The sequence below is a fragment of the Odontesthes bonariensis genome, chromosome 9 (genome assembly GCF_027942865.1).
Source record: "Odontesthes bonariensis isolate fOdoBon6 chromosome 9, fOdoBon6.hap1, whole genome shotgun sequence".
NCBI lineage: Eukaryota > Metazoa > Chordata > Actinopteri > Atheriniformes > Atherinopsidae > Odontesthes > Odontesthes bonariensis.
Genome location: NC_134514.1, coordinates 16,329,413 through 16,354,018, shown reverse-complemented (window position 1 = coordinate 16,354,018; position 24,606 = coordinate 16,329,413). Strand labels below are relative to the sequence as shown.

Below are 24,606 nucleotides of genomic sequence, written 5' to 3'. Positions count from 1 at the left end.
AAGTAGCTTAACGGGAAAAAGGGTGGACAGAGAAAGAGAGATGACATGCAGCGTGGGACCTGGGTCAGCTGTACATATGGTGGCTGCTCAACCATTTCAGCTGCCTTTTGTCATGGAGAGATAAATTCTGAACATGCACTTGTTCCTTGACACAGAGTGTCTGCAGCCAAGGTGGCTGAAAGCTACGGCCAGCTACAAAAGGGATCTTACAGCTTCTTGACAGATTTAGCACTGCACCACTGCGGCTCTGTGGGATGCGTGGTTAAAAAGACGTCATAATTAAAGCAGCAAAGATTGTTTAACTGCTCAAATAGCAACTGGACTGATTTCAGAGATGCTAAGCAAACTTCAAAGTCTTAAATGACGCTTTAACTCAAACACCACAGTGACAACATTCCTCTTTGTTTCAAACTTTATTCATCATCTTCATTTATCAATCAATAGTGCATTCCCGGGCTAGCAGTTCAGTAAAACCAGAGATGGAGGCCAGTTGGATGTTTTGGCTATTGAGTGTTGAAGAAGGCCTCTTGGGAGCGATGCCAGAACAAAAACACAGTCTAATCCTTGACGTCCCCAGCTTTACGTCCTTCGTGTCAGCACAGAAACAAACAGGACGGAGGCGTGCAGCCAACCACTTCTCATCCACTGCAGTGTTTGCTGTGTATCTTCATTTGGATGGGGCGTCAAATGGCTTTACACATACTCTGAGCCACTTCTAGATCCCTCGACAAGAGGGACATCAACAGAAATACCAACAAATACAGACACAGTCACAAAGCAGCCCTGTGGAGGAGCTGGAGTAAAATTCTCTTTTCTATCTCTTGCTTTTTTCTTTTCTGTTGAGAGTTATTCAGTAAAGTAAAGCTTTTCACGACCATAGAACTTTCCATTTTTGTTATTTTTTTGTACATTTGTATCATATCTTCACAAAAACTACTTTGACATTTGACAAACATTTACCTTTAAATGACATCAAAGTAAAAGAGCAAAAATAAATAAATAACATAGCCAGTAGCTTTACTGTACTTTTCTGTCTTTTTTGTTGTGCTTTTTGTCCGTTTTCAAAGCTACACTGACGAAGAGATCGGGTGTCCACGTCTCTATTTGCACAAACAGCATGTTGTTGTGTTATGCTTACAATGAAACCACTGGAGTCGGCTTGGTCGTTAATCAAGAAACCCCATCAGATGGAAACAAACCTGTTTAGTGTGCAGCTCATTATCCCTTGACGGCCGTGGTACACGATGAACTAGAATGACTTAGCACAGCCAGACAAAAACATGATGGCAAACTGGTGCCATGGAGAAAGGAACCACAGGGGTGGAGACCTATCCTCGAGGGGCCCGTGGGTGACAAGACTCAGCCCAGGCAGCCATGGAGAACGAGCCTGCAGGTGCTGCTCCCCACTGCTGATTTATCTCCACTGGGAAACTAGAGATGCAGAAAGAGACTACAAAGAGACTACATCAAGAGAGAAGAGGGTCCCTGCATCTAATATCTTTGCCCTAACTGACCCCAGAGCAGTGTGACATTGACCAAATTAAATGCTTTACATAGTTTTTGACATCCGTTTCTCGACAAAAGTCTCTGTTAGTAGGATCTGTTAGTTATAACTTTTGTACAATATCTAATCTAAGTGGCGACGGAGGCTTTACTTTGATGAAACCTTCAAGAATTCTATTATTGAGATGACAAATATCGCTACTACATGACCACGTGTATAAAATGTAAACAAAGATAGAATTTAATAATGTATAAATCGTTCTAATCCGGGATTTTACAAGTATTTACTAATCGTGGAAAAACAAATGTTTAAAAAACGTTTGGGACGGGGGCAACAAAAGACTGGAAAAGGTGTGTAATGCACTTATAAAAGAAAGCCTGGTGAAGTGTCGGATAGAATCCAGAGAAATATCTATTCAAAAGTGTTTAAAGAGTCAGAGAAATGCTTTAGACTGAGTGAGTGCCTGTAATCCTCTGTGAAGCAAGGATAGCAAACATCTCACTTTCAAAACTACTTTGATTTAGACAGAGTTTAAACTGATCTGCAGGTCATTGCCTCAGTGTTTTATTTACAATTTTAAACAGGTTTAAACATCTAAAAGCTTAATTTTGATTTAATTTCAGCTGTTTTTATTAAAAAAAGCCAGTTTCCGTAAGTCTCCCTGTCAATCATAACCATGCTAAGTTTGTTACGTGTGTTGCAGTTTGCTTTTACAGCCTGAAGAAACGCGTTTGTCTACTTCCGTAACACTTGTGGGCTTTGTGGTCTGCTTTTTCGTGGTTTGGGCTTGACCCCAGGAATCCCAGGTATAGCAGCAGGTCACTCTGAAGATAAATAGCAGTCAGTTTGGGGTGTATACTCATGTAGTCACACGCTTTTGGCGATGTAGTGTCAGATGATAAATTTGGTCTAAACTTTCTTACATCTCCTCGAACACAGTCGAGCTGCAGCAGCTTTACTGGGGCTGATGATGGCCTACTTCTCCCTCCACCGGAGCCTCTATGTATCATGCAGATCTCCTCAACCCGTGGTGCCGTCTCTCCAGAGTGCCACTGACACACTTAGGTCCCCGTCTACCTCATAACAGGTCAATGAAATAAATTGGGAGGGAAAGTCTTCCCTAGCATCTTTCTCTTATTTGATTTCCTCCTCCGACTCTGTTTGGATTTCTTAAGCAGTAGAATTCTCACTCAGCATAGAAGGAGCTGACCGTAGTTGATCAAAGTTTTTTTGATACCTCCTCTGCTGCTGTGGTCACAGCCCGCCGCCACCCTCTGTGTTTATAAAGGACATAATAGCTAAAATAGAGGCATGAGAAAAAACTTCGGTGGCATCATGCCATGAGAAAAAGCAACAGAGCAGATATAATCCCTACCCCATACATCTGAAATAACTCTCTGGAGTTTCATGCAGGAGGATTAAGAAACTGGGTTTCATGGCATCAGAGACGAGGGAAATTCAGGTCATGCTTTCACAAATTATCAATCCAACCCTCTGCAGAACAGGGCAGGCAGATTTAAGCCTGCGGTAAAGCTATTAGAAAAGCAATATTTGCGATATCAATGATTCAGCTTCGCACATCACAAGAGAAGCAGCGGCAGCGTTTGACAGACGGTAATGAATGAGCACAAACCATCGTCAGTAGTATCCAATGCTGATGATCCAATGCGTGTTCATACAGCCGTGTGTTGGGAACAATCCCTTCAGTTTTATCAGTCGTGGATGTTTTATCTGTCAGCATATTATAAACTATTTGCAGGAGAAATCTCAAATGGCTCACCCTTGTTGACGTACACTAAAGCTGAGTGCTTCAACATAGTGGTTTGGACTGTCGGGACAGATGTGCGTTTGTGTGCGTGTGTGATTGTTTTCCCTGCACTAACGCTGCCCAGAGTTTCCTTGGTGTCTTTGTGATGTCTGGGAAGCTTCAGCATTAGCGGTAAAAGATTGGACCACCGTTAACAAAGTGTTTCTCGCTGTGAAACCTAAGAGCGAATCTCCATCTAGCCAGCGGTGGTTGATGGAACTCCCATCAGTGGCTATTTTCCGTTGTGACATCATTAACGAGTGAAATGAGGGGGTCCGTGGGAGGGAGGAACGGAGGGAGGGGCCTCGACATCCTCAAGAACATTAACACAACACATAACCAAAGAGGGGCCTCAGACAACAGATTCAAGACGTGCCTGTAACTACAATAGCACACCTGATAACAGCAAGAACCGAACGAGAATTGTGTCTCTTTGCTGCGCTCATTCTTGCGATGGATTTATCTTAAATGATTAATTACTTACTGCTGAGTATAACAGCAAATTAAAAACCCTAGTGAAGGATTACAAACACTTGAATTAGCCCTTAAATAAAAAAGAAAACAGTCTAGAAACTGAGATCCATGGCATCCAGGACAGAGAAGTGACAGATTAAGCAAAGACGCAGGCTTCTTCGTCTCCATGATGAAAAGTTTCTCACCTTGGTCTGTCCCATAATCTTGGTAAAGGGGCCCCGAGTGACCCCTACTGGCTGAGGATGTACAATCAAATTGGGCTGTGGTCTTGATATGCGTCTCACACACACGCCCCTCACTATTCCTTGTTTATGCTTCAAACTGTCTTTGCACATGCACACACTCCCCTGCCCTCCTGCCGGTGTGGTCGAGCTTCCCAACCACCAAATACTCCTCAAGAGTCTGATATAAGACAGAGCGAAAGAAGGCAGAGAGAAAAGAGACAGCAAGAGTGCCAAAACATAAAGCATCCTATGCTCTTAAAATATTTACTAAATCACGCAAATGTTTGTTGCTCATATGTATGTCTTGAAGCTCCTTTTTCACTCCACCACAATGACAGTTTCTATGAGTATAATACAGCTTCTTCTTTGTTTTTTGTTTTTTTGTTGATTTTCTTCATGTTAGCTTGCTGACTGCGTCTAGGGAGAGGAGCCAGAGCACCTGAGGGAGGAACGGGGAGAAAAGAGGACGAGGAAGTAGCAGACAGCGCTTGATATGTTTCCCGTTTGTGCACCACCAGGTGGATGACGGGGTCTCTTCTGTCTGTGCTGCTGTCAGGAGTCAACAGAGGCGGAGAGGAGGTGGAGGGAGGGTCAGACAGGAGTGATCATGGGGTCGAAGGTGGGGAGGGTTAGGAGGCTGTAAGGGTGACGTATTAGCCCTGGGTCTCCTTGCCGCTCTCTCGATCCCGCTGCCCACTCTTGCTCATCTTCATCTCTGTAAGCTGGATGTATCGCAGCACGTTGGTGTCTGTGGCAGAGAGGGGAAACGTGATGCTTGTGAGGCAGAGAGGTGACTTCATGCTGTTAATGCAGGTCACTTTCAGTTTCTCTCAAGGTTACATGGTTGAAAATGTCGGAAATGTTGCAGTTTCCTTAGACTTTTAGAACATTACATTACATTACATTACATTAATGTCATTTTGCAGATGCTTTTATCCAAAGCGACTTACAATAAGTGTGTTCCACATCGGTAGGCAAATAAACTTCAGGTTACAAGAAATCATAAGTGCATTTCCTTCCAAAACCAAACAGCTAAGAGCATAACTAGTGCTAGAGTAAGTGCGGTAAGTTAGGTACCTATGGGAAGACAATTTAGAAAACAAAGACAACTTAGGAAACAAATAAGTGCGTAAGGAGCTAGGACGAAATAGGTGATGTCCTAAGAGGGCGGATCTGGGTAGTGTTTCCTGAAGAACATATGATGTTTTACACTTTAAACCTACGGAGTGATCTTACAAAAAAAATTACCTAAGGGTAAAGGAATACATACATTTTGTGAAATATAGGCATAGAAACGAGGCAAAAATGCACCATAAAGTGGTGACATAAGGCTGACTGAAGGATGATCACTGTACCTGCTGAGCTGAAGAACTTTCCCTTAGAATAAATCTATTAGTGTCCTGCTTCGTTCATACCTTCCACACAAACCTGAACACAGGTGACATGACGCTCAACAGTTCAAGGCTGCTCTGCTGTTGAAGAACTGTGTGCACCAGCAAAGGAAAACATGGAGCATGTTGTAGAAATACATAAACTCTGTCATCTCACGCCAAACATTTGAGTGCAATCTACAACGATGTTTCAATTATAACTTCATAAATAACGGAGACAAATAAAGGTGTGTTTATGTTCTTGTGTCCAAAATTGTAAATATCCTCAGAAATGAATAAACTGGTCAGCAATTATTCCTTACGTAAGCCTCAATGAAAACCTGAAGAGTTGAAATTGGCAAGAAATCCACCAACTGAAATCACTATGTAGGTCATCTGTTCATACCCTGAAATATTATCCATAATGGACTCCTGGAAAGTACCGCCCATACAGGCAAAAGGTGGGAAATTCATTTGAATTGACTAATACTTGATTAATTCCAAAATGGAAAGTCAAAACCTTTATTACTGTTAGTCAAGTGTTGTGTTGAGTTATTTCTTTGGGCAGAGCTGGCCTCCTGTATCGTTCTTTGTTGAACAAGACTCTGAACACAAAGTGTGCAGCATTCTCCATCACATTGAGCAGCTTTTATAACATTCTTCTCTGCTTAATCATCTCCGGGGGCTTCGGAGCAGCCTTCAGCACAGAGCAAGCTTCCTTTGTAAGTTGGTTCAGTTTGTTTGAGTCACTGTCACCCATGCTGCTGCCCCAACAGATGGCTGCAGAGCAGTTTGAACTCTCCACCACAGACTTATACAAGATATACAAATTGGAGCAGACATCATTCTCAAGTGTTTTCTCGAAGCTACAAAATCCTCATAAGGATGTTAGGAGATGGAGGTGGATCATTCGTGTTGCATGTTAAAGTCCAACATACGACTCCTGCTACAGGACTTCTGTTACCCTCATGGATGCAGTTTTACTAGTTGCCTAGATGACATGTAAACACAACATATTACGACTAAATTGTGTCGCTTCCTGTTGGGTTTAAAAAAAATAACTTTGCTTAGATAGTGTTAGAAAATCATAGTAATGACTAAAATAATTGTGGACATTTAATCCAAATATTCACTTTCATTTAACTCTGAGTGTAATTCTCTTCTTATAGTTCAGAGGTGCCAGTAATTCCGACCAACACTGTAAAAATTTAAAGAAACCTCAGCCCATCCTCACCTGTGGGTTCACGGTTTTTAGCGTCCCGCAGGTAGCGCAGCGCACATTCGTAATCACCCAGGTGATAGAAGGCGATGCCGGCTCGGTACATGGCCTTAAAGTGGTCTCTCTGGTGGCTCAGCACCTTCAGACAGTACTCCTTCACTCTCTCGTAGTTTACCAGCTCCGACTGTAAAAGACAAGCTGCAACAAGAAGAAAGAGTAAAAGTAAGTAAGGTGTGAATTGGAAATGCTTACAAATGCAGAAAGGCTATAAAAACAGAATAATTTGAAAACATTCTGTCTCATTCTGTGTATGCAAACACTTTGAGGTTCATTAAGTGAAGTTTGAATGATAAGTTGGTTCCAATGCTGAGGAACAAAAATAGGGATATATTTTGCTTCGCCTTTAAATAGAACCACAGCGAAATTTAGACTCCACAGTACATCTTCGGGGTGGCAGAGAGGACTATAAATAGCTCGTTCTAATGTCTCACGGTGCAGAGAAAAGACAAAAACTCGTGCAAGCAGTTTGAGCCCTTGGGCAGGAGTGTGTTCTCTCCAGACGCTGCCATTGAACTTGTCATGCAAAACAGGGGAACAGGGCAAAACTGTGGCTACAGACTGATGAAAAACCGCGAGGGTGCTGACTTTTTAGGTTGGACAGCAGGAGAGAAAAGGAGAGGAAGAGCTCAAAGAGCGAACAGCTGAAAACAGCATTGACGTGCAACACAGAACTTCAGGAAACAAGAATTGTCAATCCTACACATCTATGTAGCATTTCTCAGCTTGGGTTAAAATAACTTTATTAGTAAAGACAAAAAGGATTACACACACATGCACTTACAGCTTTTAGTCCACCAAAGCTTTTAAACGCCTGCTGATGGCTCAGATTTCTGATCACTCACTGTTCCTCCGCTGATCACAAGCACACAAGCTTTTACTTCCACCATCTTCCTCTGCATCACCCCCTCTGTCTCTGCCAGTTTATCTATCTGACATCACACCAGAAATCATTTCCCTCTATCCCTCCTTATCCTTTCATCCCACTCTGCTTTAACCTCAGACTAGGCTCTTGACAGATTTTTCTGAGAATAGCATGAGTCAGGGATTGGGAGGCAGGGTGAGTCAGGACAGAGATGCAACGATGAGGAGGTGTTAGTGTGGGAGGCTGGGGTTAAAGTGGGAGAGAGGTGGCACCTGTGGGAGCTGCAGGGTGAGGAGAAACAGGAGTGTGTTAAAAGCAGTTAGAGGCCACCAATCCTCCCCTCTAATCCTCAGGAAGTGCGAGGTGTGAGCAACAGCTCAGACAAAAAGCCAATGCAGGTTGAGAAATGGCCACGGTCTGAGTGTTTTATCAAATGAGCAGGACTAATGGAGCCCAGAAACACACAATGGCCTCGGCTGTCAACAACACGACTGCAAAACACTAAATAATTCATCATGGACATCAAGAGACGACCAAACTCAATAACAAACAATATGTTTTTTTGTAATTTAGTGGTTGAAGTAGCACAAGGTCTGAGTAATGAAATTGAATAGAAATAGAAAATACAAAAATACTTTATTTATCCCCCAATGGGGGAAATTCAAATTCGTCAAGTAGCTCAACATTTTTTTAAATATTTACAATGATTGTATTAACAACAACAAAATGTAGGCAGTCCTCTCACGTTCTTAACTCTATCCCAATGTGTCGGAGCTGCTCATGTATTTTCACTCTTTAAATGCTCTCTATTATATAAATCCAAAGTAAATCTCTATAATCTTAAATACTTTCAATCTTCTCAAGAGAGATTCTCTTTTCATTCAGATATGTTAAGTATTATGCTTTTGAATTATGGTTGTTTTGGAAACCGAATAAGGGATCAAAGACACACGACCGGCAGGCCATCAGAAACTGGAAGACCTGGATCTAAAACCATGAATATGACCAAACACTATAAGCTAATGAACATATATGCTTTGTGTTTTAGGGAGATCTTATGTCAGTCTTCATCAGTATTAACCTTTATCACTGACCTATTTGAACCTTTTGCAGTTTAAAAAGAAGAAGTTTGGGCACCCTTTGTGGTTACTGAGTAAACGTCCCTTCCGGCAATTATGAAGGCTTGGAAACATTTTCCATTTCAGCATCTGAAAGCCCCTCAGTTCTTGTTCTTCTCAGAAAAGGCTTCAAATGTCTGTGATATTCTATGGCTGCTGTTTTGAGGTCTGTCCACAGATACTAGATGATGAATGTCTGTGGGGAAACATGGAAAAACCTTTTGCTTGGGCCTCTTTAGAAAGTCTATTATTCATTTAGAGATATGATGAGTATAATTGTCCTGTTATAGAAGCCATCCAATTACCATCTGCTTTTTTTTTTTTTTTTTTAACAGACACTTTGGTGGTTGCCGCGAGAATTTGTTAGTACGTAACTTAATCTATTCTCCCTTCCCTGCCTGTGAGATATTCCCTGTGCCGCTGGCTGCAACATAAGCCCCAAACCATTATTGATCCTGTTCAGCGCTTTGAGAGGTTTTTTGTTTTTGTATTTATGCCATTCTGAACTTTAACCTTTTTTTTACTTCAAGCACATCTTCGCTCTCTACAACCAGAAAGCTCTGCTGGGCTTTTTCAGGCCCTATTCTTCTGATGACAACTGCTTAAAATAATAATCATGCTGGCATAGTGGCACAGTAGAAAAGCACACCAACACTGAAGAGTGTTTAAAACCTTGCAGGAGGTCTTCTGAAGTCAGGCTCTGATTTCAAAGTGTTATTTCTCTGGAAAGGTTTTCTCTGTTTTCCAGACATCTTCTAGTTTTCCCACAGCTCTTGGTTACAGAGCTTCATAGAAAACACTTTCTGTCAACTTATAGCCTTAACTGCTTTGTGGGCATGAAGTTTTGCAATTTTCTGAGTGCTACGCAGCCACTCAGGGGAGCCCATGCTGATTTTTAGAAATCAGAGTTAAGTATGAAGGTGCACTGCTTGGCCTTTCCTAATAATGAATGAGACAGGCTAATCAGGGTCTGACACCTTGATGAAAATGGTCTGACAGCTCCAATCTCTCGGGTTTCCCAATCTTCTGCATACCACTGTACTTGAGGACACATGTCTCGAGCTTTTCCTACTCTGATAGGGTTACCATAAGTCATCATAACCCTATAAACACATGATGAACTGAATTTAGAACTTATTTTCTCTTCATAAGCGTTGTCGAATATCTCTTTATCTCCTGTTGTTAAGCTGTTTGAGCTGTATATCCTCTTGTAAGCTGTCACAAAGAACATTTGAAATTCATTCAGTCTATCATAATTAGTTGAATGCTCACACTTCCATCCCCCTCCCCCCAAACACATCCCCTTGAACACAACAAGCCTGATAATCCTTCTATTTTCAGTGCAGTTCATGACTCAGCCCAGAGCAGAGCAGAAAGGTCAAAGCCGTTTACCATCTTGTATTTGAGAGTCTGTTCAGAGCACAATTCACCTCATGCGCCCCGTACCTCCTCATCACACCTCTCTATACACTCTACTCCTTTATTTGTTTTTACAACCACCCAGCTACAAGACCACTCTCCTCCCTGCACAGCCATCCATCATCTTCCTCCAGCTGCGAACAGGAGCTGAGCTTTCAGAGGATCCAGTTACAGTCCATTATGGCTTAATGGCTGACGCAGTTAGAGAGTTCACCGGCACCAACGCACTCACACACACAAACACACACACACCAACCTACAGTACATACTGCGGTTACAAATAACACAAACATACAGCAAAGAGGTGAAAACACGTTGGTGTAAACAAGAGTTAGGTATGAGATATGGTTTATGACAAAACAAACACTCAGAGGCAGATGGCGCATGACAATGGCCAAAACAACACATGACTGGGAACTATACACAAACTGCACACGGAGGCAGTGTACACAAACGATGACTGGCCGGCCGCGCCCTGCTGGCCCATTAGGCGGATGGATGGAATGCCAGAGGAAATGTAGAGTGTGGTGAGATGCATTAAGGGTACGATAATGACGGTCCCACCAGAGGAGGCTGGGCAGGGACAGACACAGACCTGATAAACACAGCAGAGCAATATCACTGGAGCCAAAGCGTCCCCGCAACTAAAGGGCATGGCTGCGTCCTGTATTAGAAGAGACATTTGGCAGCAGGTGCTGTGACTGGGCAGCAGCTCTCATTGATACAGGAAATAGGCTGTGAAATAGTCAATGAGGGATAAAAGCGGAGAAAAGAAATGTCAACAACACAGAATTTCCTCTTTTTTGATGAAAATTACAGTAAAGCACTACATGTGAGCTTGAGAGAAATTAGAGGAAAAACAAAATCCATTTTTTTGTTGAACCGGGTACAAGAGCAGATTATCCCCTTTAACTGCATGTCAAGTTTCTCTCCAACACGCCCTCTCCAACCCATATGACCTTAAAGGTATTTTGTTCATAATGTTAAACGTTTCCCAAAGGAGTGTCCTCTAACTCAATGCCCCTACAGGCAGCAGGAGATAGATTACATCTCAGATCTACTGAGATTCAAAGAGGGGTTTAAAACATGTAAAAATCATTATGAAGTGTAATAAATAAGGAATAAAGTCCTATTAAAGGGGGCTGAACAAAGAGACAGGACACTCGAGTTTGAGACCACAACAATAATGGCCCCCACCCCTTCTTTCTTTCTCAGCTAACACAGTTTCCTTGTCAGGTTTAAGTTGTGTTAAACACTACTTTGGTGGACGGCCTTGGATTTCACAAGACAAATAGAGATTGCATATTTTGGAAACCTTTTGATATTGATTCCAATTCCTGCTTGAAATACTTTGAGTGGTTTGTTAAAGTGGAATTTAGCTGTAGTGTCGGGTTGTAGCTCAGGAGGCAGAGTTGTTGGCCTTTAATTGGAACATTTCCAAATACATTTCTAAATCATAATCTTGTTAATCTCGTGAGAATCCGGCTGTTTAGCAAAGTAAAAAGAAGTCCTGAAGTCAGACTTTTGACTGATGGACAGGCCACCACCAGACAGATGAAACTGAAGAAAATATTTCCTAAACTATTTTTTCTGGCAGCATCATTCCAACTAACAAAGCCCAGTTCACAATCACGCTGCCAGTGTATGTTTGAGACATTTATTAGACAAAATGAAGAGATGAATTGTGATCCCAAAAGATTTCCTTTTTTAAAAAAATGCTATAATTTGAGACATCGTCTCCTCAATCGAGGTGATAAAGACACTGAAAGCATGTCAACTGCAGGGCTGCGGAGCTGACCCTGAACTTTGACCCCATCGTGAAGTTAATTCCTCTTCAACCTCAACACAGCGTCAAACATAGTTAGAAGATACCTCTTTTCCTCAGAAAAAGCAGAGCTTCTGCAGCATTTTTACACTGAGCACATTTGAGATTGGAGAGGTTGGATGATAAGGCTACACAAAGAAAACAAGTGGTGCAGACAAGTCAGATTTATCTTAATGAGGAACTTCGTGTGTCTACAGGGACAACAGAATGAGCTGAGGCGGCAGCACTTTAATGTCAGTCACGAGTTTACGATCTTCCTCTTTCTGAGGAACCCGCTACATTAAAGCCGGACAGAAAAGAAACTCAAAACATGGGTCATTGGGATAAATTTGTATACATTTCTAAAGCCAACATTGTGTGTGTGTGTCTGTCGTTACTCACGTCACGCCATGCATGTATTTTCGTCGCTTAAATGTTAAATGAGAGACATGGGGAGTGGAAGTGGTCAACACATGCCCAGGAGCCCTTCTGGCTTGCCCGAAGCATCACGTCTGGAGAAAAAAAGAACCTACATGGAGCGAACCAGAGGAATAACCCATGAGGAATAAAAAACAGAAAGAGATAAAAGATGGGAAGTCGAAATAAGGCAAGACAGACAGACACGAGGGAGGACAGAGACAGAGCAAATCAAACAAAAAATGGGTTGAATTTCTGCATGAGAGGAACAGAGGACAAGATTAGGAGACCAAACAAGTGGGAGTCTCCTCCTATTCCCTCTGGACCCATGTCCCTCCCTCTGTCTTTCCTCCTCTCCTGTCGCTCTCCATCACACCAGGCGTGACACCACTATCAGGCTAATTCAAAGCCACCGGTGGCCCCGGTGATTAGTCTGCTGTCCATCACCTTGTAATTAGTTCTGCGGGAGGATAATGGCAGATGGAGAGACCCATCACTCTCAATGACACTCTCACACAGACACGCTCTCCTACCATGTCACCCTCAATGTGTCCCTGCTCACTTCAGAGCAAAGTCCTCTTCTCACCTTTGGCTGCATCTACTCTCTGTTACAAAAGCCGCGCTGCTGCAACAGATTTATTCAAAGACTCAAAGGAGCCGTGCATAATTGGGAAATTGCCTCACACGTGTACATTTGACGTCACGTCTGGTCTCTTGCTAAGAATAGCTCCACCCAAAGCATTTTTGTAATGACTTTTGCCGTTATTGAGAGGGACAGGGCTACAGTCCATAACTGGCATTAGCACTGACATGACACAGCATTTATTCCCCCTTCACCAGCCACCTCCTGCATTATTATCTGCATCTTTCCCTCCTAAACCTCCACCATAGCTGTTGGACTGCCTGTAAGTTTAGTTTAGTGCGTTTTCTTATTTTCTTGACATATTTCTTCACTTTTCTACATGTCCACCAAGTGTTCTTACCCAGCTTTCTAGTCCTCTTGTGGTGTTTTGTAACCAATTATCTCCTGGGATCAATAAAGCCTGATTTAACAATCTCATATTGTATCACTATTTCAGATACCAACCAGGAGAAGCTGTCACATCCTTAATGAAGCAGACGATAAATGCTTAAGCACAGGTTTAGAGGCTCTTCTAAACCATTAGAAATATGACACAGGGAATATAAAGTAGGCCCTTTTCCTCTGAGGATATATACATAATGACCTCTGTGATTTATCATTATACAGAGACGATACAAGCTCATCTTCTCATCAAATACCATTTTACTTAAAACAAGAGGAGCAGATTATCTCTTTGATTGTGCGACACTGTAGCAGAGCACTAATGAAGCCCCATATGGTGTCAAAAAAACCTTCATAATTGCTTACATTTATGAGTCCAATTTCACTTTCTGTGCCTTGAAGGCCCTCAAGGGCAACACTCAGATAGCTGTAAATGTACGGCATGTATATACCAAAGGGCAAGTATGGTAAGGACCGACAATTTGACTTGATTTTTTAGGCAAGATAAGTGAAATCTTCCTCACATTCTATATAGTGAATGACTCATTAAACATGTTGGGGTTTCAACTTATCCACTTTCTCAGATGAGAAGGCCAATGCACTCCATATAAAAATCAGAGCCAGCAGCATGTTTGCTTTGCTGCGTTTGTGTTATTTTGTTCAGATTGTAATAACTTATGTTCCTGTTGGCTCCTTTGTTGTAGTTTTGAGACACACATACATTCACATCTGAATCAAATCTGAAACGAACTAATCCACAGCCCTTGATGCTACTGCGAGTAGCAGAAACCGCTAGTTTGAACATTTTCCATCATGATATTTTCCAGAGTTATTGCACTCACACTTTCCTCCCATTTGCTTGTGCTGCACTCTCATATGTGAAAGTTTGTTGCACAACTATTCTTTGGACATGTGGACAAACCTATTACAGTTATTCTAACGAGACTGGACTGAAATAATTCTGGGGCAATTCTGAACTTCCAGACATGATTTTGGTTGTGTAGTTGCTTCATTTATGCCACGCAATCTTGTACTCAAACCCCACTGCATGCATTACAAATGTCCTGTGCCCATCTACAACCTTACTTTATTAAATGACCACACTCTTGCACTGTTCCACTCTCCTAAAATAGTTGCAGACTCAGGATTAATGCTCACCTACTTAAATATTTATACATGTGAGGAAGCTATCGGTCCAGTTGACTGCACCAAGATTAAGTCATTTAATCTTCTCTGCTTCATTTTGCAGTTTCCAGGTATTTCTTCTTTGTCTGTCATATAAGATGTGGACCTTTGTGGGTTTTCTTGATGCCTCGGCAGAAATTGAAGAACAGTTCAAGTAGCTCGTATCCTATTTAACTCATTTTAGCTGATACATATTCTAGTGTCTGAGGGCAAAATGAGTATCCTCAACTTGCAATATTACTCTTTCTGTATGAGCAAAAACAGACTTTCTAATAGTAGATAAGTGCAGTTTGATGATGTACAAAATAGACTTTTATCAAGGTTTTATGTATGGTTGAACTCCCTGACAGGGACGTAATTTTGTTGCAGCCAGGCCATTATCTCATTGGTGATGTCATCTGCGGACACTCAGCAGACTTACCAGATCTTTGGCTTCTGTCTTCTGCCACATTGTGTTCTACTGTGATCAAACACACCAATGAAATATTCCTAAGTAAATAAAAAGGCTTTACTCGCAAATACTACTTCAATGTTTCACCTACTTTGTTTAGATAATCGACACGAAGGAGCTGTCATAAATGTGCTCTGCCTGTTGTACTGCTTACAAGACATATGAGAAAATCGAAAGGCCCTGGAGAAAACTGCCAAATGCTTTGGCTCACAGGTTTCATCTGTGAGGCAGTTAAACATTCGCACTGAGCACCTGAAGTTAAGTGAATGGCTAAACCATGCATCCCAATCAATTTTAAAAAGGTTCAGGTGTTGGCAGTGAGTTCCAAATCTTGTTTGGCCTGAGGCTGCAGAGAACAGCATGAGATCATCCAGCAGTAGAGGATATGGATCACAGCATAAGTCAATCGGTCTGCAGCAGCCAAACAGCAAAAAAAAAAAAAAAAAACAGCTAAAAGACAGTTTTGTTTTTTTTTGGCACTAAATAGACCTTCTGTTGTGGAAGTGCACTAATGAGGGCTGTGAGACTTGTATCAAATCAATTTAGCTGTAAAACACGAAGTGCATTTTCACTTAAGAATATCAGTAAAACATTTACATGGTTGGGTGGGTTAGAAAGTGTAGTGATAAAAGCAGAACGTGGCAAAGAGAGGAGAATAATTAACTCTACACCAAAAAACAGCATGCTAACATACCAACTAAGATGTTGAGAAAAAGAAAGAAAAGAAACCGCCACATTTTCAACATGTTTTCCACATTGATTTTGTTCCGATGGATATTTGAATGGAAGCCTTCTGCAGAGGCACAGAAAAAATAAGCAACACAAAGTGTTATACTAGAAACTGGCCTTCGGTGGTGCTGAGAGATACTTTAATCTTTAGATGCAGGATTCTTAACACCTTAGTCATGAAAAATTCAAACTGCTGTATATCTATATATATTTAATTTATAGATGTCTGAAAATATGTTTGTGTTTTGATTCCTCCTGACTGCCAGTGGCAGTAAAAGTGAAAATGCCCCCTCATGTTCCACAGCATCCGTGTGGAGCCTGTAGTACCACCTCTGCAGAGGGCGTAAAGGCAGCATCTCCAGGGGGTGTGACTGCTCAGGCTGCCGTCAGGATCCTCAGAAACCTGAGAATGTCTGAACAGTCAAATCCGTCCTGACAAAAATAGACTAAAGAAGGCACTGAATCCTCTCCAACTGCCCCACAGTCAGGTACTGACACTGAATCGAGGGACAAGGTGATACAGGTGGTCTGCTATGTTGGATATAACCTAATTAACTCTTTTCACAATTTAAAGAAATACCTGATGTGTGAGCAAGGGCCTCGGATGTCAGGGCAAGCACAGGGTGAATGGAAGGACAGTAAACATGCAGGCTTCACACTGAAAGGTAAAGTGGAGATGAAAGTAGACCTCTTTGAGTTCAGTGTACAAAGTAGCGGGAACTTCAAATGCAAAGTCAAGCTCCTTAAGTCTAGTAGTTCTACTACATGCCAGAGAGAAATGTATTTATTTGGTAAAAGGAAATACGTTGAGTAAAACCCATTTCTGTGTATGTCGGTGCACAATGGTGTTGGCCCTCTGCGTCTTATAGTGTTTTTTAAGACTGGGGAATGCTGATTTTAGAATAAGCTGTTGCAGTTTAGTAAGAAACACACACAAGTGAAGTCAGTTGAAGGCACCATGGGACTCAGTCTTGGCTCTTTGGCTTTTGACAGTAGAATATGTAATCCCAACCTCTCTGGTCTCCAAATGTCGATTTTTTTTTTTGTGAAGCATCAGTCGATACGTGACAATTTGACAAAATACTGCCACACTGCGTCCCCTTCTGTAGTTATTTTGTGTGCAGTAGTGCAACAAAACAAAGAAACTGTGTCTGCGGATAAGAATCAATACATCAAGTTAACTTGACTATTTCACAGTTTGCCTTTAAAATTGGCCCCTTTCCTCTTATGCCGCTAGGGTGGGTAACTGGGCCGGATTATTACTGTCCGGTAACTGTATGAGATTATCTCACCAGTCTTAGCTTCTCCTCTGATGTTTAACATTGTAAAGGTGAGGCACTGACACAATAAAGTAGAACTTGAAATGAGAACATTTCCCACCACACGTAGAGTGCAATTTCCACCCCAGATAGAAAGCACTTTTAGCATTTTCACATGAAAACACCATGCAATACGAGAGTTTCGAGGAATTCTGGAGAGCTGAATATTGAACTAAAAAAGAATGAATGATTACATCAGGTGCAGTCCTATGGTGCAAGCAACCTGCGGTATGTGTAGAAGGGTTTACACTCCTCATAGCTGAGGACAGCAGCAATGTTGGGTGATAACTGTCTGTTGCATAACCATTACAAGCGCCCTTTTACTTTAGAACTTTAGATTTATTATCAATACCGTTGGTAACTACAGCAGCTTTGAATGAACTTTAACTCCTAAATTTGCTTCCCAATTTTCCCATTTTAAGATCTGAAACTGCAGTTATAAGAGGCAAAACTGGTAAAACCTTTTCCATCCAGGAATACGGGATCTGCAAAACAGGCTCAGTGCTGTTTTTACCTGTCAATGTCATCACAAACAGTGTTGAACAAGGACAAGTTTTCAATGTCAAGTGCAGTGCATGTAATAAAGCATTCAATGTCAAGCCAGAGCTGGCCGCACAGGGAAAGCTCAGATAGCGACCAGCATGGCTTTTTATCATCCCGGATAAATATAAACAGCGAATTGGTTTACTGTGCACCGTCCACTGGACGACAGGGTGTTAGATATGCACAAATAGCTTCGGCAAATTCTCATTACTAATGGCTCAGAGAGGATGAATATTCTGCATTTCACGCACTCTCTCTGAGGGTGCGCTCAGCTGATGTCATGACTTTTCAGCCAGGGACTCAAAAAGCTTTGACGGACACTTTCAGTTTATGCATTATTTCACACAAATGTTACTCCATCCAAGAGAAAAATGCACATAAACACATAATAGATCCTTGTGGAGTCTTCCTATTGTGATAGTTGGAATCTTCCAGTTTCAGGACTTTATTTCATTCAGTCTTTTTAAGAGGTGAGCCCCCCCCCCCCTGATGTTTTTTCATTTAATCCGAGAACTTGGCTTGGTTTATGACCAAACATCTGCACTGAGTACTAATTAACAACACAGTGACAAGAAAAATGCGACACCTGCTAAAAATCAGCATGTTATGAACACTGAGGTGACTCCCAACTACGTTGCGTGCATATTCATAGCATGTATTTTAAAAGCCTGCTTGATCTAGACAAACACAATAATTCCATTTGAACTTAATGACTGTTCTCTTTGTTCTCACATCATCATAATAAAGATTTGAACAGCGGATCTTCAGTCTCACGGCTGTTATGCCAAAAAACATCTTCAGCCTCTCTCCTCTTCTTCTCTGGCTCCTTTACCATCGCTCCCTACAAACTCCCTCTTTTTCCTTTTCTTCCTGACAAATGACTGAAATTTATTTACTCCTGTGACAGCAATCACTGGGGCCTGTCTATAAATCAGTTTGGCCTGAATTGAATTTCTCAGAGCATTTAACATCAACAAAACAAATGCAGCTTTGAAAACTCTTGCTTCACTTCTTAGAGGTCACAGAGGCAAACCCTCACTCTTCTTCTTTGATTTTCGCTCTTTTTTTACAATCCTCCCCCCTCTGTCCTGTAATCCCATCCATCCATCCATTTTCTATACCGCTGAATCCGTTGGTCGGGTCGGGGGGGGCCGGACCCTATTCCTGTAATCCCATCATACTGTATTTATAAGTCCAGTTTCTCCCCCATCTAAGGCTATCCATCCCCCTCTGCTGACTCACACCTTCTCTCATTCTTCAAATACCATCTTTGAAGTAATTCATAGGTTCGGTTTAGAGAGGACAGTACAGTGAGGGTGGTACAGTAGAGGGAGTGCCATCTGCAGCTCTGGCACTCAATATTCTCGCTCCTCCGCTCTGGCCATCCAACCAATGGCAGACGAACATGCACAGAGGGAGGAAATACACCAACCCAAACTCTTCCCATCCCCCTTCTAACCCTCACATGGCAGCTCTTTTCTATTTCCTCCCTCCTCCTGCGTTAGAATCTCTCATCTACTACAACCCGCGTTTCTCCCCATCTTAACCCCTCCATCTTACATTTCTTCCCTACATCCACTTCCTCCTCTCTCCCTTCGCCTGCCTTTATCTCATGCAGTCCACATCCCCCGATGACTGAGCTGGCAGGAGATGAAAGGGAGGAGTTTTCTCCACTTACTGCTTTTGTAACCAGGCACTGACTGTTCTTTAGCAGAGTGTCAGAGTGGACTGGTAAAATTACCCATCTATAGTCATTAATCCTAAGTCATCACTGACGTTTTTTTCCGAATTCAGCCCCAGCGTCCCCCATTTAAGGCAAGACTGGGCTTACAAAACTGTGATGTGTTGAGGAGGGCGAGCAGCAGCAGCATTATGTATTGTGGCTGCACGCTGTGGAAGGCAGGGCTTTTATTTTGGTCTCGTCTTAGCAGAAGTCGATGTCACCAACCAGCTCATTACTGTCTTATTAGATTTAGTTTGATTTTGTTCCTGCATGTTGTGGTTCAAAAGTTCATTTATGACCTCAGTCAGTTGTCAGGACGGGACACAAGTTGACAAGCACACACCGTGGAACAACAATCAGAGGACATGATTGCCATACTCAAAAGTTTCTAAACTAGTTCACAAGGAAATTTAAAGTTAATAACAGATTTGAAATCTTTAAACATCCTAATTAACTCGCCGTTAACACTGGATAAAATGACTATGTGTAATGTTATGCAGCAGTTCTTCTCAGCTCTATCCAGTGTTTGAACATCTTTCGACTCACTGTGTTGGTTTTACACATTTCGCACCAAATAGAAGAAGATAAAGTAGGCAATGAGTGAGCTAGTGAGTCAACAGTTGAACATAAATTTACAGAATACAGCTAAAGACTTATTTGTAATGAAGCTGAGAGAGGCCACGCTTTAAAATTTTTATCGTCATTATCCAGAGATAACAAAGCTAATAGTGATAATAGATTAATTATGTTGAGAAAACAAGGATGGCTTTGTCATGATAATAGAAAAATGTACACCATTATAATGGTTTAATATATTCTGTTAGTTAGGCCTTGTGAAGTTTGTTTTGTGCAAACTGCAAACAACATCAATTTACAATGTGCTTTAAGCTTATTCTACTGCAATCAAGATGCTAAAAAAACAATCAATGCTTCAACAGAAAGGAGTAATTAAGGCACAGTGGCATTGATTAGATCCTACAGACTCCAGGAAGAACGGTTGCCTAAATCCTCCAGGATATACATGACAGAAGCAGTGTCATGATCAAACAAAACTATCCAAAACTAGTCAAACCATTTGAGGCCTGAAAAAATAACTTTCTTGACTTACCTGTTGGATTGTCAAAAAATGACTATTTTCTGACAGTTGTCTTCTCTTGAGTTCTTTTCCTTGACCTTGTTTGAAAACATCATGAGGTTTAGGAAAAATGGTTGGAGAAATTTGTAATGACGGAGGAAAAGTTCACAGTTAGTATGACCAGAGAAATCATTTCTGGGATGGAATTACCTCCTTATGCTCCAGGGTTTCCAATGCTAAAGGAGATGATAAAAGACGAACTGAAGCTCCTTTCCTCGGCATTTAGAGAATTTGACCGGTGCTTCTCATGTCTGCTACTCAGATACTTCCAGGTTCTTTCACAGGTTCATAAGCAAAAAAGACCATTCGACCAGTAAACCAGTATCATTGATTGCTGTTCCTCTGTTCTGTATCCATCATTTACTCCCTCTATATTGTTTTTTTTTCTTGAATGTAAAAGTCTAATCAAGACCAGGTCTGTTTTATGATGGTCTGTGTGGTGTTTTGGATTTTTTGGACTGTGAACATCCTGCTCCTTTAGTTTGTTTTGTTTAATTAAAGTCTATGCATGGCTCAACCTCCTGTCTCTCGCCATGCAATCTGCATTTTGGGGCCTCCAACTCAACTTCAACACACTGACCGTGACATCCTGAATGTTATCATTACGAAGATAATGTGCGCCTCTCTGCTTTAATTTCAGCCTGGAACGTTTGAGTTGGCAGATGTTGTGTTCAGTGGATGTTCAGCTCGTATTACTTTCAGGAATGAATCAGCTGATCACCAAATCATTTGGGATTAAATCAAATTCTACAGGATTCACATTGGAATCAGTGATGTTTTGTTAGTCTTGCCTGAAAAATCATTTCAATGATTAATTAACTGATCAGTTGATCAACTTGGTCTTGTAACCTCTGAATTGCTGCTTGTGTTTGTATTCCTCATAAGTTCTTCTTCACAGGAAATTAAAATGAAATGTGGATTTTTATGCCTTTAATGATAGGACAGTGTGAGAGAGACAGGAAGCAGTAAGATGGGGAAGACACGCAGCAAAGGGCCGCTCTGTGCGGGAGTCAAACCGGGGCCCACTGCATTGAGGACTAAGCCTCTGTACATAAGGTGGCTGCTTAACCCACTACGCCACCGACTGCCCTGAAATGTGGATTTTATTTAGGTAAACAGCTAAGGTAGCATGAGGTTATATAACTGCACTATCACAGCAGGTCTTACTCTCTACAAACACCAGTGGAGGAAAGTTCAAAATGTCTCGTTATGATTCATTATCTCCTGTCAGCAGTTTCTGCGAACAAAAACAACAGCTCATTTTTCTTGCTTGTTCTTTGACTTGAAAAACTGTTTATGCCTTTATTTTCATTCGTTTTCATCTATTTTCTTCCTTTTAATATACCAAGTGAGTGGAAATTGCTGGATCGTCATCATGGACCGCGGAGCGGCTGTGAATGGAACAAAAAAGGTGACTGGTGTTATCAAACAAACTATTTTACTTGTCCCCTCCTGCTGCGTCTCTCCCAAAGCTTTGATTTATGACTCATTCACAGGCTGAGTCAGTCAGGAGGAACAAAGGGAGATTTCAGGCTCAGAGCAGAAGTTAATGAAAAGTCAGACTGATTCCTCTAACAACCAGATCACACCATCCTGCACCTGGCTTTATTCTCTGTGAACTTTCGAATGTACATTTGAGCTGATTACAATTTACTACAGCTACTAAGCTGCTTTGTGATAAGTCACAATTTTGTTTAGAATGGTTCTTCATGATCAACACCAGACAAAAAGAGCAGACAAATCGCAGTCACATCTGTGACTTCTGTGTTAGCTTCAACATGTGTTGGGCTGGATGGATGGATGGATGGATGGATGGATGGATGGAGCAAACTGGCAGGCAATCTCCCGCTGGCCAACACGTTGCACCGCTGTGAACTGCAGCAGACACAGACGGTGGTGGTGTAACCCATTTAGATGCAGCCCTACAGGCATACACAGACTCCTTAACAAGGCCAGCAAATAGGACATTCATCATCCATCTTAAGTCTGTTTGACAGAGTCGGGAGGCGACACTACTGCACAGGATACTTTTTTCTCTGAAACTACATTCATGTCTGTTCTTTTCTGTTTCCCCCCTCTTACATCTTATCATCGTCAACAACTGAACCATCAAAAAGTGTGAAACTTCTAACTTTCAATGTGCTAAAATCAGAGACAAATTGGGATTTTTGTCACTTCTAAAGATAAACACAATACATGCTACAGGGTGCCTTAATGCAGTTAACATCCAACTCTGCTTTCTGAAATGTACAAAGACCCTGAGTAGGCACACTTTATTCTGAAGAATGTGAAAGATGACGATCAAAGTGACTTTGAAATAGGGTTCGTTGTTGAGACCCAGATGCCAGGAGTCACAGGTCTCCTCAACTGGCTTGAGTTTCAATAGGCATCCTGGTCTCAAAGAAATATCCAATACATACGCTTGTCCACAAAACTTAGTAGTGCTACAATTCAGAGTTATAAATCGTGAAGTGACAACATATTTGTGAGCCGCTGTTTTGTTTTTAGGTCTGTGTAACATGACCATAATAAGAGACGTGAATATCAAAGAGTGTAAGAGCTATCCGTGTATATATCACGGAACAATATCTGAGCTTTTTATATATCTATGCATCGCTATATTGGCCTAACATCGATGTGTCCTGTTGTTCACTTTACCCTGAAACTTTTAATTTTGTTGGACATTAAATATTTTGTTGGGCCATGCAAGTCCTGAAAAGTAATTGGGTTGAAAAATCCTAAAAGACAGCTTTTTAAGTGTCACTTTATTAAAAGGTTATAAATAAAGTTTTTTGAAACGTTTGTATAAAGGCGTTTGTGCTCTTTCAAAGACAGTCTGGTAAAAGGTTGAAATCCTTTACAAAAAGCAATTAATGTTAGCCATCGGCCATCAGACAAATCATTATTTATCACATCGTTATATGTTTATTCGCCCAGAATTTAACAACTGGTGCATCCGTACTAATATGTGAAACTGCAGTGTTTTGGGCTGTGGACCAACGTAGCTATTATACATTCTGTGAAGAGATCAGGTTGCAGAATTAACAGTGAGTACTGGAAAATTTGCATCTATATGGTAAAGATCCAGCATATGGGGCTGGAAACTGTAGTGAACAGAACTCGGTTGATGACTGTTGGGAAGAGCAGCCTGTTCAGAATTACACAAAGAGGACCGTTATTATAGGGCTGCAGAGCACAAACCCCCAAACTGGACTATAAACATGTATAAAAAAGGGATATGGTCAGCAGAGTTTATTCTCTTAAGAGTGCATGTGTGAGACAGGGCAGGTCTGAATGTTTGACCCTCACAGTATCGAAATCTATCTTGCTGTGAGAGACATTTTGCTGACTTGGTTTGTTCCACTCGTCCTCTGAAAGGGAAGAGTCACTGTGAATCAATACAAAGTTGTTCTGAGTGATAACCTTAAACATTTCTACCCTGATGGAAGTGCCTCCTTGATATTACTATAATGTGAATATAATGTGAATCCTATGCTGTGACTTTTTCAGTCAGCGGACCATAAGTAGCTTAATTGCCACTGAAATCAGAGCATTTTGCCGTTGTCGAATGTTGAGGTGAATCACGAGATCACGATATCTTATCACAAGTCTCACGTTTAATATGCAATATCTTAAATGTCAAATTTGTCAAACAATCGTATTGCAATAACATTTTTCTTCTGAACTGTGCTGAAGTGCACTTCTTTAGTCAGTGTATTTATTCTCTTTCTACTGACGCATGACACAGAGGAGACAGGAAGAGCATGGCCTCGTCACAACAGAGTCAACCTGCACGCACATATAAACTCTGCCTAAACAAAATCTGCAATGTCAGAAACGAGAAAGGTAAGAGTGGCAGAACAAACAGTGCTGAAAGCAGCAACTCTCTCTCTCTGCATCCCCTGTTGAGACTCTCACACACAACTGCTGACATGCAGTCACCCTAACACGTGACGTGCGACTGGTTCTCGTTTGTTTGTTGCCCTTCTGTCATTCGTCAGAGCCAGACAAAGTGAGCCAATCAAGGGGCAGCTCTTCCCTTATAACCGCGGTGACCGCCGTCTGCCCAGCAGAACTCTGGGTAAGCAGGTGAAGGCCCACAGCAGACTTTGCAAAGTTACCAAACATTGTGAGAAAACATCTTATAACATGACTTTAGTAGATTATAGAACTTATTGCACATACCAACCTCACAGCAACCTGTTTGTGACAATACTTC

General features: G+C 41.6%; 1 protein-coding gene across 1 annotated transcript in view; it reads right to left on the bottom strand.

The window, feature by feature from the left end:
- Positions 1–400: 400 nt before the first annotated feature.
- Positions 401–24,606, bottom strand: part of ttc9b (tetratricopeptide repeat domain 9B) — a 29,895-nt gene continuing 5,689 nt past the window's right edge. Inside the window, exons 2-3 of the mRNA XM_075473387.1 lie at positions 6,614–6,796; positions 401–4,757 (exon numbers count right to left, since the gene is read on the bottom strand). Of these exons, the coding sequence (XP_075329502.1) occupies positions 4,663–4,757; positions 6,614–6,796 (278 nt within the window). The 3' untranslated portion in view covers positions 401–4,662. The remainder of the gene's footprint in view (positions 4,758–6,613; positions 6,797–24,606) is intronic.